The following is a 15,652-nucleotide window of genomic DNA, read 5'->3' on the forward strand; positions in this document are numbered from 1 at the left end:
TAAAAATTCAATATTTTTATGTATTATATATAATATTTTAAATAAATTATATTTTTATAAATATTTTGATAAAAAATTATATATTATAATATTATTTTTAACAAAAATAGTTAGTTAAAATTTTTTAATTTAATTATTTTATATTTTTATATTATAATTTAAAATATTATTTTAATATAAATTTTAAGTATTATAAAAAATTTATTATATAATAATCGATCTTAATGTATAAAAGTTCATTTATATTTTTTTGTATTTATATGTATTTATTTTAAGAAAAAATTATATTTATTGTTTAAAATATTATATATTAAAAGATGTTTTTCATTTTGTATTTATTAGAATCTAATAATTTTTTTCTTATAACAGTTTTTAAGTTTATTTAGTAAAATTAAATAAATTATAAAAAATGATGCATATTTATAAAAAAATGACACATTTAATGTATACAAAATTATTGTGATTATTTTGGACACATTCTTTTAACTGTATGTTATTAATTTTTATTATACTATACTTTATAAAGGAAAAAAAAAGGGAGGAAAAGAAAAAGAGAAAATGAAAGTATGAAACCCAGTAAGATGCCAGCTATATACCAATGTCTATAGATTGAGAGAGAGAGAGAAAGAAAGAAAGAAAGCAAGCTAGACACACAGGACATTCCATTTTGACCACTCCTGACAGCAACACACTCTCTCTCTCTCTTCTCTTTTCTTTTCTTTTCTTTTCTTTTCTTTGTTTATTTATTTTTCACTTTGTTAGTTTGTTTTCATAGATATTCCCATTATTATTTCCCCAAATTTCATCCAATCGGAGCCCCCGTTACGCCGCCGCCGGAATCAGCCAATTCCGCAATGGGCCTCCTCCGGCTCGTTCTTCTCTATTTCTAGGGTTTCTTTGTTTTCTCTTTCTCCCTCCGCGTGTCTCCTATCGTAGCTTCTGCTGCGCTTTCCCACCGGAGACATGTCGCGCCAAACGACGTCGACGGCATTCACTAAATCCAAGACTCTCGACAACAAATATGTACGCCATTTTCTCTCCTTTCACAAATTCACTTTCGATTCTCCGTACGATTTCAGCCTTTTCTGTTCTCTGTTTTCGCCAATTGCCAAAAGAATGCTGCTTAAATTTAAGATTTTTTACCCATTTTCTGGGGGTTGAAGACGTGAATTTCTTGTTTTAGAAAGTATATAGCTGAAATTGAATTAGTGGAGGGTTTAGTGTTGTGTTCATTGTGGAATAAGAGATGTTTCTGAATGAAATTTGAAAGCCTGGTGGTGGTTTTTACTTTAGTAGTACGATATGGCACATAATGTGGATGGTAGTAGTATATGGGAACTGTTGAAATTACGGTGACTGTGTGAATTGTAACATTAGTAATCATAAGCTTACGGTAGCAATACCATGACCTTAAAAAAAGGAGATGAAGCTGATGGTAGGGTAGCTGGTAGGCTGTAGCAGCTTTGGGCTGTACTGGCGGTAATGTTAGACTTAGGGTGCTGGGGTAATGTGGAACTGGTGTTAGGCAGCCAAATAAGAGTACTGTTGTTGATGTGACTATGGTTGCAATGAGGTCATAATGCTAATAACATGATCTAGTGGTGAGGGATGTTACTGCTGCTGATGGTGATTGGATGGTAGCAGTTAATAAATGTTTTCTAAAGGGACTGTGTTACATTGTTTGATGCTGCTTCTGGTTGTTCCTTCATCTTTGTTAAATCATCTAGCGTTTGCAGTACACACGTGGCAGAGAATGCACTTGAAAGTTGAAATGTTATATTCTGTAATTCATGGATTTTTTATTATATGATATTGTCTCTATTTTGAAACTGCTGTTGGATTGGTATATTAAACTGCTTTGATTTTTTTATTGGCCAATTTTTTTATTATTGTTTTTTATTTATTTTTGCTTGTGAGACTTGGAGCAGATGCTGGGAGATGAGATTGGGAAAGGAGCTTATGGTCGAGTTTACAAAGGTTTGGACCTGGAGAATGGAGACTTTGTTGCAATTAAACAAGTCTCTTTGGAGAATATTGCACAGGAGGATCTCAACATCATCATGGTATAAAATGTCTTCATATCATCCCTCTTTTAATTTTTCCTTAGATTGAATTATCGTGTTAACTGTTGATTATAAAGCAGAAAGTTAGTCTGTTATGTCTCAACAGACCCAATTGAGGTTGAGATGGACATCTGAGGCTCTCATGGTGGCTTGATATTGTGTCCATATGTCATTCAACTGATATGGCCCTTGCTTAGGCTAGGTCTTTCACCTTTTTTTCAAAAAAAAGTTTGGATAAAAGAAGAATTTCATTAAGATGGAGAGAAGAATAAACAAGGAAATGGAGGATAAGAGATCCTCCATACAAGAGCACAAAACAATCAAAAGAAGAGCTATCTATGAAGCGTAGGTTTCCAATCCCTCAACGTGCTTGAGGGGGAAGTCCTCTAAATGAATCATGAGGTTTAGGATGCCAAATATCTAATCATTTTCCATAAAAATATCTTGTTTGACAATCTGTCATTGAAGAGACTACTGGCATATATTGCATAATGCCACAAGGAGTTAACCTCTCTCCTAGTCCTAAAACCAACAAACATACTCAAGAGAAACTGGTCTATTGCTTAGGCTAGTTCTTTTTGGAGCAGAACTTCTTCACATATTCATAATTTGGCAACATATATTGTATGATAGATAAAGCAACTAGAAAAAGCAATATAATCTTTCTGAAGCTCTCAATGTCTTTTTAGCTCTTTATATTGCTTTTCTTTCCTCATCTATTATCTACATTACTAATTTGGGTGCTGCTTTGGCTGTTGCTTTCGTCTGATTTGATGGATGCTTTGATTTTCCAGCAAGAGATTGATTTGTTGAAGGTACTGTTTCTTAATATTGTATATGTGCTGCAATGTGTTACTATGCTACAATGTATCCCCCCCCCCCCCCCCTTTTTCTCTCTTCCCTCTTTTTTAATATGTGTTCTTTACATGTCTACTTTCCTGTGATGTTTTTTGTTTAAACTCTCGAAATCACACTACCTATCATGTTAACTACTAGTAATCTGATACAGAATTTGAACCACAAAAACATTGTAAAGTATCTTGGATCCTTAAAGACAAAGAGTCACCTGCACATAATTCTTGAGTAAGTGACCTCAAATCTGTATTACAATGTAAATAAATCTCATTGTAGCATAATTTAATGGTACTTTAGAGGAGTCATGATTTTGCTACGTGTTGTTTGTGACTTAATAGGTATGTGGAGAATGGTTCACTTGCAAATATAATCAAGCCAAATAAATTTGGTCCTTTTCCAGAATCACTGGTTGCTGTTTATATTGCCCAGGTTTGGGGGTACTTATGACTTTTTCATTGCGATCTTCCAAGGATTTGGCTATAAGATTTTATGTTAAATGTATTATATGTTGAGCTAGGTGTTGGAAGGCTTGGTTTATCTACATGAACAAGGTGTTATTCATCGAGATATCAAGGGTGCAAACATATTGACAACTAAAGAGGCAAGTCTTCTATTTTTCTAGCTCACATTATGTGCTAGGGCTTTGTGTTTAGGCAATTCTTTTTTCTGGTGTGTATGCATTGTTATTCAAGTTATTATCTATATACAAGTGAGTTTTGTGTCATATATTCCCTCCTCTCAGTTGGAGTTAATTGATTGAATCAAGATGTTGGTGCTTTACTGGGTATTCATATTAATCTATCTAAAATCAATATTTGGCCATGGTGGGTACTGATGTGTGGTTTTAGTGGTAAGAGCAGTAGCCTATGGGCATTCATTCTATGCGACAAAGAAAGGGCAGCCTGGTGTACAAGCATCAACTGTAAAATATAAAATAATGTTCTATGGGATTGAATGTTGGATGGTAAAAAAGCCAACAAGAAAATAACTAAAGGATTAGGATGTTGAGACAGGTGAGTGGACACATTAGGACGGATAGAAGCAGCAGGAGTAAATGCATTATAGATAGAGTTTGGATAGCTCAGTAGTAGAGAGATGGTACTGATGTGTGGTTTTAGTGGTAAGAGCAGTAGCCTATGGGCATTCATTCTATGCGACAAAGAAAGGGCAGCCTGGTGTACAAGCATCAACTGTAAAATATAAAATAATGTTCTATGGGATTGAATGTTGGATGGTAAAAAAGCCAACAAGAAAATAACTAAAGGATTAGGATGTTGAGACAGGTGAGTGGACACATTAGGACGGATAGAAGCAGCAGGAGTAAATGCATTATAGATAGAGTTTGGATAGCTCAGTAGTAGAGAGATGGTAGAATCTTATTAGGTGGGATAACTGTAGTTGTTATATTTTCGTCTTTGTTCGGAAAAAAAATGTATTTTGCATTTTTCCCTTTTTTCCCCTTCCCTCTACGATTCACCATATCTTTTTGCTTTTCGGAGTTTTCCTCCCTTGTTGCTTCTGTGCTTAATTTGGTCTATGTTGATTTTCCCCCTTTATGTTTAAGTTAATGGCAATTAACTGTATTTTGTAAGGAGTGAGTCAAAACATAACTTTTTTGCCCGCATTTGGAAATCAGAAGACAAGAGAAGGGGTTCCCAGTCTTGCTAGCTTGTTTTTAGCATTATTATGAACTACTAGGTACTAGCTATTCTGCATTTAGTAACTTGTACTTTGCTTGGTTAGTGTCTCATGATCTAGTTACGAGTTTTATTAATTTTCTTGTCATTGAATCTAGTTCAATTAATTCTCACCAATTATAACTCTTGCTTTCTTCAGGGTCTTGTCAAGCTTGCTGATTTTGGTGTTGCGACAAAATTAACAGAGGCTGATGTCAATACACATTCAGTTGTTGGAACACCATACTGGATGGCCCCAGAGGTATTAGCTCTGTGCACTAATAATTTGTTTAGAGCTTTTAATCATTACTTTATTTGAATAATCTATAACAGCTTTTGGCGTGCTGTTTGTTTTGTTTCTTTCTTAGGAAGGTCTCATCTTCCCCTTGGTTTCTGTCTCTTCTCTCATTATTATGTTGTGTCTTTCATAATATAAAAATGGTTTATTTGTTGCGCTGAGCACCAAGATGGCACTTTAGTTGTAATAAAACCACTCATCTTAAAATTTAAGATGTTAGGCAGAGACACATGAATAGTTATATATCTAATGTGGCCCCTCACACACGAGCCTTTTTTGGACTTGAAGCGTGAAAGCTGTGAATTCTTCATATGTTTATTTTATGCTGATTGTTTCTTTATTTAGAAGAATGGGGCAACAAGGGCTCTTTTGGTCATAGCAGCTCTAATATCATGTCATCAAATCACTTATCATAAAAGTTTAAGCTGTTACATAGAGGCCACTAATGGTTAAATATCTAATGTTAGTCCACCTAATAAAAAGGATTGTGGATTATAGCAGTGGCTTCTAATATAATGTATTAGCCTTATTTAAGGACACTCATGGATAATGTTCATTTTAATTTTTCAGGTTATAGAAATGTCTGGGGTTTGTGCTGCTTCTGACATTTGGAGTGTTGGCTGTACAGTTATTGAACTTCTTACATGTGTACCTCCGTATTATGATTTGCAGCCTATGCCAGCTCTTTTTCGTATTGTCCAGGTTTGTATATGTGTAATTAGTTACTCTTTCTTCAAGGTTCCTAGGACCTTCTTTTATTTACATTTGGATAAATAAAGGCATCAAACTTTCTTGTGTAACCAATGTGTGGTTAGAGTTTCGGGTTTAAGATTTAGTCTTATTGGAGCTCTCAAAGGCCCACGAAAAAATTTATTTGATCTATATTTCGTGTAGTGAAAAGAAACTTTTTCTTAATCCCTTGACTTTTCTCTCAGGATGAGCATCCTCCAATTCCTGATAGCTTGTCACCTGACATTACCGATTTTCTGCATCAATGCTTTAAGAAGGTAAAGCAAATCTTAACTTATTGGTTGGAATGCATACAATGTATTAACATAGATGCTATGCCGGCTGCATGTGACTTCCCTTTGTGTATTCCTTTCGCCCCTTTTGCTCATTGTTCCTGTCCTGATGTTCTGTTGCACATGACAGGATGCTAGACAAAGGCCTGATGCTAAAACACTGCTGTCTCACCCTTGGATTCAAAACTGTAGACGTGTCCTGCAGTCTTCACTCCGTCATAGTGGAACATTGAGGTTTGATAGCATGATATATTATTGTCCAATTATGTTATTTTTGGTCAAGTGTAGCCTTCTAAATACGAGTACTTTGTGATCCAGTTATCACTTTATTTTTATTCTCATTATTCTGATGCTTGATATTGGGTGACATCCATTTTGGTTGAATTGACATTTAAATGTCACAAAATGGTCTTTACTCCTGTTATTGTACTTCTTACTTTGTCTTTTCTAATATTCTTTCTTTCAAAATTAAAGAAAATGAAAAAAAAGATTGTATCAACAATTTCAAAATATGGTCTTTCCTTTATGATGTTCCAAGATACTGACCAATTAGCTCAACAAATCAAATCTTTAAGAAATTTTTATTTTGATAGAAGAATTCATAAGATTTGAAGGAGCTGACATGTTTCTGTTTGTTATCATTTCTGGTATAGTTTGTCTAATATTGACAATTAGCATGTAGCTTGAATCTTGTGCGTCAGATATTGATATTTTACAAGGCACCAAGTGGTTGTTACTTTCATCATTTTTTTTTCAAATTTTCAAATAATATACACAATCCTCCTCCGTATACTACAGCAGACAACTTGACTTAATGAAATCACACTTTGTTGTTTTCTGAATTAATTGTCCTCATTGCTTAGCTTCTTACTTTTAATTCGTCTTCTAATTGTTTGAGAATAAGAATAATCTAATATGGAATACATTTTCTATTTCGGAAGTGTTTGTCTGTCTATGCATTTTTGTATTATATCTGCAGTTTTTAGTGTTTACTGCCAAGTAGTGTTAACACTTTGAAGATACATTTTTTCTACTTTGTGAAATGAGTATGTTTATAGTTCTTGGATGCATTTACAATTAGACTTTTGTTTGAACCATTTATTGTTGTTTACTTGTAGCTCCAGAATTTTATAGCTTTTTAATTTGAGTAATGGTGTTACCTCTACAGAAATATAGAGGAAGATGATTCTGCAGGTGCACAAGTTTCTTCTGTTGATCACAAGGGTGCTGGTGAAAGATCTTCAGCGGAGAAAGAGGTCAGTGTTGAATTGAAGCTATGGGAATCTCCTTTCATTGTCATTTCTTCTGGTGCTAGTACTTTTAAGAATATAATCTAACACATTAAACCAGGAATCTGCATATTTTGAGCAATTATATTGTCTTTTTTTTTTGATACTGTATTTTTAATTTGTTATTATGTCTTAATTTCAATTTGTTTCTTATAGGATCCTCCAAAAGAGTTTTCAACTGTGACTGCTGATGGCAGCAAATCTCACGAAGACAATGCTTCAGATTCTAACTTTCTCAATGAGAGAACAGAGAAGGCTGATGATGTTCCATCAGATCAAGTTCTTACCTTAGCCATTCCCGAGACGTCGTTTCTACAAACTGGTTCTAGCAAACTCTCATCTAATGGAGAAGTAGAGGGTTCTGGGCCAACCGATGATCATGGAAATTCTAATGCTAAAGACCTACATGCAGTTGGGGTGAATGGAGAAATCAAATCTCCAAATTCAAGAGGGATGGCTAATAAGCTTGGAGGAAAAGACAGTACTAATAATAATGGCAATAAATCATTTGCTTTTGGAACAAGAGGTCATGATAATGGTGCCCTGGTGGTAATGCATCCATGTTTCTGCTTTTGCTGATTGAAATATCCCTTGAGCATTTATTTGCTTTCTGTCCGAAATGATTTCTCTCTTTAAACAGATTTCTAGTATTCTTTTTCTTTTCTTTTACTACACACATTTCAGAAAGAAAGAAGCCGTATTTTAGGTTAAGATGACCAGTACTCTAATGAAAGGCATCTTATCAGTAAATCCATTTAGAATATGGACACGGTCCCTTTCCTAAAGTCTTCTGTCTTAGTTATGATGCTGTAGTTCATCAATAAAATACTTCCTCATTCTTTGAATGATGAAACTAATGGATTTGTCTGATTGCTATTTGAAGGCAATGAAGGTACCAGCCCAAGGGGAAGGACATGAGCTGAGTAGATTTAGTGACCCTCCAGGAGATGCATACTTAGACGATTTATTTCAAGACAAACAACCTGGCGATGCTGCTGCTGAGGCTTCCACATCTACATCCACTTCACATATGGCTAAAGGCAATGCATCCATGAATGATGGTGGGAAAAATGATCTGGCCAAGGAGTTGAGGGCCACCATTGCCCGAAAACAATGGGAGAAGGAGAGTGAAATTGGACAGGCAAACAATGGTGGGAACCTTTTACACCGAGTAATGATAGGTGTTCTAAAAGATGATGTGATTGACATTGATGGTTTGGTATGTTACCAGTCTACAGTAGCTCTTTATTTGAAATCTATGTTTCCATCCCTTTTGACTTTTTTTCCCCCCAAATAAATCAGGTCTTCGATGAGAAGCTTCCTGGAGAGAATCTTTTTCCATTGCAGGTACCAAGTCTCTTTTGAATCTGCAGTTGTGATTTTTTGTTATTCTGATGTACCTCTCCTCTGAATAATATCCACCTCCCTAACATACTATGGTCTGTTATACTCAGTTCTAGCATCTCATGTATTCACTTTCTTATTTAACTTTATGTGATGTTCACGAATGTTATTTACTTATTGTATGTTATTTGATGTGAGCATACCTTTACAAAATGCAAAGCTGAAACTGTTCTTCAAAATTTGCTTATGTATTTATAAAGTATGTATAACATATTATGCACAGTAGAAATTTCTTGAATTTGTTATTTGGTTCCCTTTTCATTTTCATTTTGATTTTGCGGGGCATACACCATGGTGAAGCATTTAATTCAGGGTTGTCAAGTGAGACATATATGAAATTTATTCATTTTATTTTATTTGAGTGCATTGCTTACATATATGCCTTCTCTGGTCCAAGGAGTGGAAGAGGATTAGAGATGGCAAGAAACTAGTGAGAGGGAATAAGCTGATATGTGCAATGCGGTTGACATCCATTCTTTTTAATTGTTTCCAATAAACTGCTTCCATGCAGGAAAATTTTTGTAATCAGCTTAACAAATTCTTGACTGCGTTTGTGATGTCGTTTACATGTTGTAGGCTGTTGAGTTTGGCAGATTAGTTGGTTCACTACGGCAAGAGGAATCAGAAGAAGTCATTGCCTCTGCTTGCCAGAAACTTATTGGTATATTTCACCAACGTCCAGAGCAGAAGATTGTTTTTGTTACCCAGCATGGTTTACTTCCTCTGGCAGATTTACTGGAGGTTCCTAAAACACGTGTATGTTGTCCACAATGATACCTTATTTTACTCATTGTTGTCGGGCATGGCTGACATTTTAGTAAGTGGGAAGACATCTTATCTTTAATGGATGTTGCAGGTCATATGCTCTGTGCTTCAACTTATAAATCAAATAATCAAAGACAACACTGATTTTCAAGAAAATGCATGTCTTGTTGGATTGGTAAGTCATATATACATTTATGCTCCTCTCTTTCCCATTTCTCTTATTTTATTATCCGTTCTTATTTCTTATTAAAATTAGCAAGTTTATTTTGGCTCACTTGGCACGCTCATTTAGTTAATTCTCTGTCCAGCATGAGCATTCTTATCTTTCTGATTTGATATTGTGTTTATTGTTGAGTTAGGCTTATATTTATGAAACTTCAATAATAAAAATGGGTTCAACTTTTGTAAGGAATTAACCAAAATCACGGTAAAATTGAGAAATTGAAAGATTGTATAACTGTTCAGTCATGCCGTCACACAGAATTCAGTAAATAACTTCTATGCAAAAGGGCATATTCCTAATGTGTAATCTAGCAGATGACTTTTACAAATGTTATATGATCCTTCTTTTGTGGGTAATCAACTACCCATGGTTTGTCACAGTTGCATTAATGGCTTACTTAATTTGTAAGATGATGTTTTTTATTGCTGAAAATGGAAGGATTGAATATGTTTCAGTTATGACTTCTTTCATGACTCTGGTATTACAAAACTCCCACAGTTCAAGGTTGAACATTCAAATAACACTCCGTATCACCTAAATGTGATGAACTCGTTAACCCAAATATAGATCCATGACTTGGAAATATATTATGAACATTAGTAAAATATTCTTCGGAGTTTAGATTTAAGTTATCTACATTAACTGCTTTCTATTCTTAAGAACCCTGAAAAATTTTGGGTTGATTAGGATTTTGCAATATTAAAATCAGCCCCATAAATATATGGAAAATGATAGATCCTCCTAACTCATTCTCTAAACATCCTCCTTATTTCTAAACAAGGAAAATTTGAGTGCATTTCATATTTACTCTAGGCTGACTATTCTGAATAAATTTAGGCCAAAACAACAAAACAAGTCTAAGTCTATTTTGTGCTTAGGCTTCGTAGATGCTTGGTTGTATCAATAGATATCCTTAAATATCTTGGTTTAGCTATATTCTTAATTCTTTTCAAAATCGCCATGGCAGATTCCTGCAGTCATGAGCTTTGCTGTACCTGATCGACCCCGAGAGATTCGTATGGAAGCCGCTTATTTTTTGCAGCAGCTTTGTCAGTCAAGGTTTGAAGTTTTTTATGTTACTGTTAGTTGGTTTCTTTCATACTCTCATACTTTTTTTTTTAAATAAATCGTTTACCCTTGATGCAGCTCTTTGACATTACAAATGTTTATAGCTTGTCGTGGAATACCTGTACTGGTGGGATTTCTTGAGGCTGATTATGCCAAGTACAGGTTAGTTGTTTGTGAATGGTGTTTATATTCAATTATTCGCATTTTACTCCAGGTTATAATCTACAATTCAAGGCCAAAACTTGGTTGACACTTAACATTATCCACATGTTTCTCCAGGTTATAATCTACAATGCAATGCCAAAACTTGGTTGACACTTTAACATTATCCACACATTTTGTAATGACATTGTCTCAATAAATTTCGTTTGAGAACTTTTCAGCGTCTTCATCTTGTTTTTTGCTAAATTTAGAGGATTTGGTCTTCTTTGGTGTGAATCAGGGTTTCTTAATAGATAAGCAGTGAGACTGTGCTTCCTTTACTGATGTTTTGAATTATTCTTGTTTTATCTTTTCCCTTTTTGCCATGGAGGAGGATCCATGATCAAGAAAATTTACTTTAACATTGTAATTGTTATTTTGATGATGCATGTGTCTTTTATAGAAAATATTTGGCTATATTTCCCATTATTGCTGTATGCGGTACTTATGCTCAAGATGTGTCTATTTTGAACCGTCTTGTCTCAGGGAAATGGTTCATCTGGCTATTGATGGCATGTGGCAAGTATTCAAGCTTCAACAGTCGACTCCTAGAAATGACTTCTGTCGAATTGCTGCAAAGAATGGAATACTCCTTAGGCTTATAAATACCCTTTATAGCTTAAATGAAGCAACTCGGCTAGCTTCTATGTCTGTTGGGGGTGGACTTTTGGTTGATGGTTCATCTCAACGACCACGTTCAGGAATGGCAGATCCTACACATCCTTTTATTGTTCAGAATGAGGCATTGCTCTCTTCAGTAGATCAGCAGGATATACCTAAAGTGAGGCGTGGAGTACTTGACCATCACGTAGAAGCTTCCCATGCTTCAACATCCAATAATCGAAGATCAGATTCTACTTACTCCTTGGATGTTGATAGGCCTCAATCTAGCAATGCAGCGTCTGAACCAAGGGATTCTTTTTCTCGAGCAGATGTTGAATCCAGACAGCAGCGTATCAGTTTCTCTGCCAACAGGACATCAACAGATAGACCTCCTAAAGTATCAGAGACTGCATCAAATGGGTTATCAGTAACTGGAGGGACACAGCAAGAGCAAGTTCGGCCTCTTCTAAGCTTGTTGGAGAAAGAGCCCCCATCTGGACGCTTCTCTGGCCAGCTTGAGTATGTGCGTCAGTTTTCTGGATTAGAAAGACATGAAAGTGTACTTCCTTTGCTACATGCCTCTGAAAAGAAAACAAATGGTGAACTAGACTTTTTGATGGCAGAGTTTGCAGGTAAGAAGGATCCATCAACTGCCTTCAATGAACATATGTTAATAGATATAACAGAAAATTGCAATTAATTCAATTATAGACGTTCATTGTGAGCTTTTTGCTCTTCATTTTTTATAATTTCCTTTCCTTTCCTTTCAAACTCCTTGAAAAAATGATTACATCAACACGAATAAGCGATCGAAACCTCTTGTGCAGCAACCAGCCTTTGATTGCTTCTAGCATTCTAGGTTTTGTTTGAAGAATTGGACTACTTACATCTTAGAATCTTCTATGTCATATTTTCTCATAGATTAAGTTATTATCTTTACACCAAAATTTTTTATATTATATTATTGGTACTTTTGTTCAATCTTTTTGAATATCTAAAAGCATGTTGAGCCTAGTTCTAGTGTTATTGTTCCTGAAATTTGATTTAACCATATGTACTTTAAAAGATAAAACAGATCACCTTAGCTGCTGCTTCTTTTTTCCTCCAAATTTTCTGTGGTTTGGCTGTTATTTAATTGATTCTGTATCAATGGTATGTTCACATGTTTTGTGTGTGGTGTTGCAGATGTTTCTCAACGTGGAAAGGAAAATGGAAATCTTGATTTTGGTACCAGATTGTCTCACAAAGTTGCTCCCAAGAAATTAGGGACTTTAGGTGCTAGTGAAGGAGCTGCTTCGACATCTGGGATTGTATCGCAGACTGCATCAGGTGTATTATCTGGTTCAGGTGTCCTAAATGCTAGACCAGGTAGTGCAACTTCATCTGGGCTACTTTCCCACATGGTTTCATCATTGAATGCAGATGTTGCCCGGGAGTACCTAGAAAAGGTGGCAGACCTTCTGCTTGAGTTTGCACAAGCAGACACAACAGTGAAGTCTTATATGTGTAGCCATAGCTTGCTCAGTCGTCTTTTCCAGATGTTTAACAGGGTGGAGCCTCCTATTCTGTTAAAGGTATGGCCCAAAACTTACCCTTTAATAGCTTAGCTTATATCCTATTGGTTCTGATCATTTATGTATTTGGCTTATTCTCCAGATATTGAAGTGTATTAATCATCTGTCAACTGATCCAAATTGCTTAGAAAATCTTCAACGTGCTGAAGCTATAAAATACTTGATACCAAATCTTGAACTCAAAGAAGGGTCTCTTGTATCAGAAATACATCACGAGGTGAGTCTTGGTGATCTTCTTGCTGCTGTCATTTAAAATTTGTTGTGATTAAAACATCTTTACATCATTCTGTATAATGCTTTCTCTCTTTCTTTTGTATTATGTTCAGTTTAAGTTGACAATGATTATGGCAGCAACTAAAATGCTTCACTATTCAATAAATCGTAGGAAGATTGTTTGCAGACAGTACTCAAAGTCTTTCATGTTATTCTGGGCTCTGCACTGACTTGCAGCTTTACATTGCTTTTGATTCTATATTAGTGTGACCATCTAAAGTTGGCTTAAATGTTGTATTTCATTTATCTTTTATAGGTCCTCAATGCACTGTTTAACTTATGCAAGATAAATAAAAGGAGACAAGAGCAGGCAGCTGAAAATGGGATCATTCCCCATTTGATGCAATTCATCACATCAAATTCTCCCTTGAAACAATATGCTTTGCCTCTACTATGTGATATGGCTCATGCATCTCGCAATTCAAGAGAGCAGTTAAGGGCTCATGGTGGTTTGGATGTCTATTTGAATCTCCTTGAGGATGAAATTTGGTCTGTGACAGCGCTAGATTCTATTGCTGTTTGCTTAGCCCATGACAATGACAGTAAGAAGGTGGAACAAGCATTACTAAAAAAGGATGCAGTTCAAAAGCTTGTGAAGTTTTTCCAGTCGTGTCCGGAGCAGCATTTTGTACACATATTGGAGCCATTCTTGAAAATCATCACGTACATGATTCTAAATCCTTTACCTTTTAGTGATACAATTATTGAAAGGATTTGTTTTTTACATTCCAATTGTTTGACAAGTTAGTCCTCTTTCTAAACCATCATTTTTTTGCACCCTTTAATTTTATAGTTGAGCATGTAAAATGAAAGGGTGTTCAACTTTTCAGTTCAATTGATGCATGGTTGAAAGAGAATTAGGATCTTGTAAATGTAGGGACCGAGTTATATCAATGGTCCGATGCCCTAGAAGCTTGACTACCTTGTAGCATAGAGCTATATAGGAAAAATAAGATATGGTGGGGCCAAAGCCGCAATGTTGCTTAGCTTATTATCTTGCCTTTTCCCGTTTCTTTTAGTCCAAATAGCATATGGGAAATATGATGGGTTATTCTATGAGAGGAATTTATATGGCACACCAAAGATATTTAGATTTTCACAAGGGTAAGCTATAGGCTATACATAATAACTCTGCCCTCTTGCCAGAAATAGTTTGTGATGTTAGAAAATTTTTTTTTTTTTTCTGTTTTGTTTGTGAGCATTGTTCTTTTTGTCATTCTGAGTATTGGTCCTTCCTTCTATTCTACACTTTTTTTTGTTAATTAAGTCCCATTATAAAATTATGTTGCAGAAAATCTGCAAGGATCAATACCACGCTGGCTGTTAATGGATTAACACCATTACTCATTGCAAGGCTTGATCATCAAGATGCCATTGCTCGCCTTAATTTACTCAGGCTAATAAAGGTACGCATATAAGAATTTTGTTATACATACAAAAAATTTCTATTTGGTATTTTACACTCTTTCCGTGACTTATGTCAACGTCTTTCTGCATTGCCTTAGTCACGAGGTGATAGTGTGTATTGAAATATTTGTATTCAAGAACTTTAAAGAAATGGTCTTCCCTGCACATTTGTTTTTTCCTTTATCTATTGTCCATAAACCAAATATATGAAAAAATGTTGTGGCAGGCTGTCTATGAGCATCATCCGCAGCCGAAGAAGCTGATCGTGGAGAATGATTTGCCCCAGAAACTTCAAAACTTAATAGGCGAACGAAGAGATGGCCAAGTTTTGGTTAAACAGATGGCTACTTCATTGCTTAAAGCTCTACACATAAATACCGTTTTGTAAATTTAGGGTTCAATAGTAATTTTTGTTTATGTATATTCGATTGTATTGGGGAAAAAATATTTATGGTTGTGTATATAATTTTGCCCCTTGTTTGGTTTGCTTATCATTTATCTTGGTTGAGTGAAAAAATGATTGAGTGGCGTATGTTAACTCATGGATACTATTTTTGGGAGTTGGCTGATTTTTTTGGCTCCGAACTCCCAAAATGCATAGTTTTCTCTTTTGGGTTCGGATGTGAGGTGGGAAAGTATCTTAAGTACTGGTTTCCTCATGTTTCTTCCATTCGCTCTATTTGTAAACTATAACTATAACTATTTATGATGTACGCCAAAAAATTTAAAAAGAAAAAGTTCAAAGTATGTTATCTGAAGATTTACATTATTCGTACTTTATTTCCAATTACTATACTTTGTAGGTACATATATTGTATTGAATTGGTTTTCCAAGCGGTGACTTCTTGGCTAAAACCTTCGCCATCAATTAGCGTGAACAAATAGTTTATTTGCTGCTAAAGTTGTGCTAGACTGCCAGCAGGCATGTTTC

General features: G+C 35.1%; 1 protein-coding gene across 3 annotated transcripts; it reads left to right on the forward strand.

The window, feature by feature from the left end:
• Nucleotides 1-560: 560 nt before the first annotated feature.
• LOC107628720 (MAP3K epsilon protein kinase 1) lies at nt 561-15,465 on the forward strand. Of its 3 annotated transcripts, XM_088506552.1 has the most exons (24): nt 561-1,023; nt 1,929-2,063; nt 2,858-2,878; nt 3,073-3,146; nt 3,257-3,347; nt 3,436-3,519; nt 4,755-4,856; nt 5,463-5,594; nt 5,828-5,899; nt 6,045-6,148; nt 7,083-7,170; nt 7,360-7,752; nt 8,087-8,422; nt 8,506-8,550; nt 9,184-9,363; nt 9,464-9,547; nt 10,563-10,654; nt 10,742-10,825; nt 11,351-12,099; nt 12,653-13,041; nt 13,124-13,258; nt 13,571-13,977; nt 14,606-14,720; nt 14,948-15,465. In XM_088506552.1, exons 1-24 carry the CDS (start codon nt 964-966, stop codon nt 15,107-15,109), a joined length of 4,134 nt encoding a protein of 1,377 aa, XP_088362678.1. In that variant the 5' UTR covers nt 561-963; the 3' UTR covers nt 15,110-15,465. The 3 variants fall into 3 exon arrangements, with proteins under 3 accessions (XP_088362678.1, XP_088362679.1, XP_088362680.1); XM_088506553.1 differs by lacking the exon at nt 2,858-2,878 and having other exon boundaries at nt 604-1,023; nt 1,929-2,072; nt 3,060-3,146; XM_088506554.1 differs by lacking the exons at nt 561-1,023; nt 1,929-2,063; nt 2,858-2,878; ... (1 more) ...; nt 3,257-3,347; nt 3,436-3,519 and adding an exon at nt 4,499-4,616.
• The last annotated feature ends 187 nt before the right edge of the window (nt 15,466-15,652 follow it).

The sequence above is a fragment of the Arachis ipaensis genome, chromosome B3 (assembly GCF_059453495.1).
Source record: "Arachis ipaensis isolate K30076 ecotype BB chromosome B3, ASM5945349v1, whole genome shotgun sequence".
Classification (NCBI taxonomy): Eukaryota; Viridiplantae; Streptophyta; class Magnoliopsida; order Fabales; family Fabaceae; genus Arachis; species Arachis ipaensis.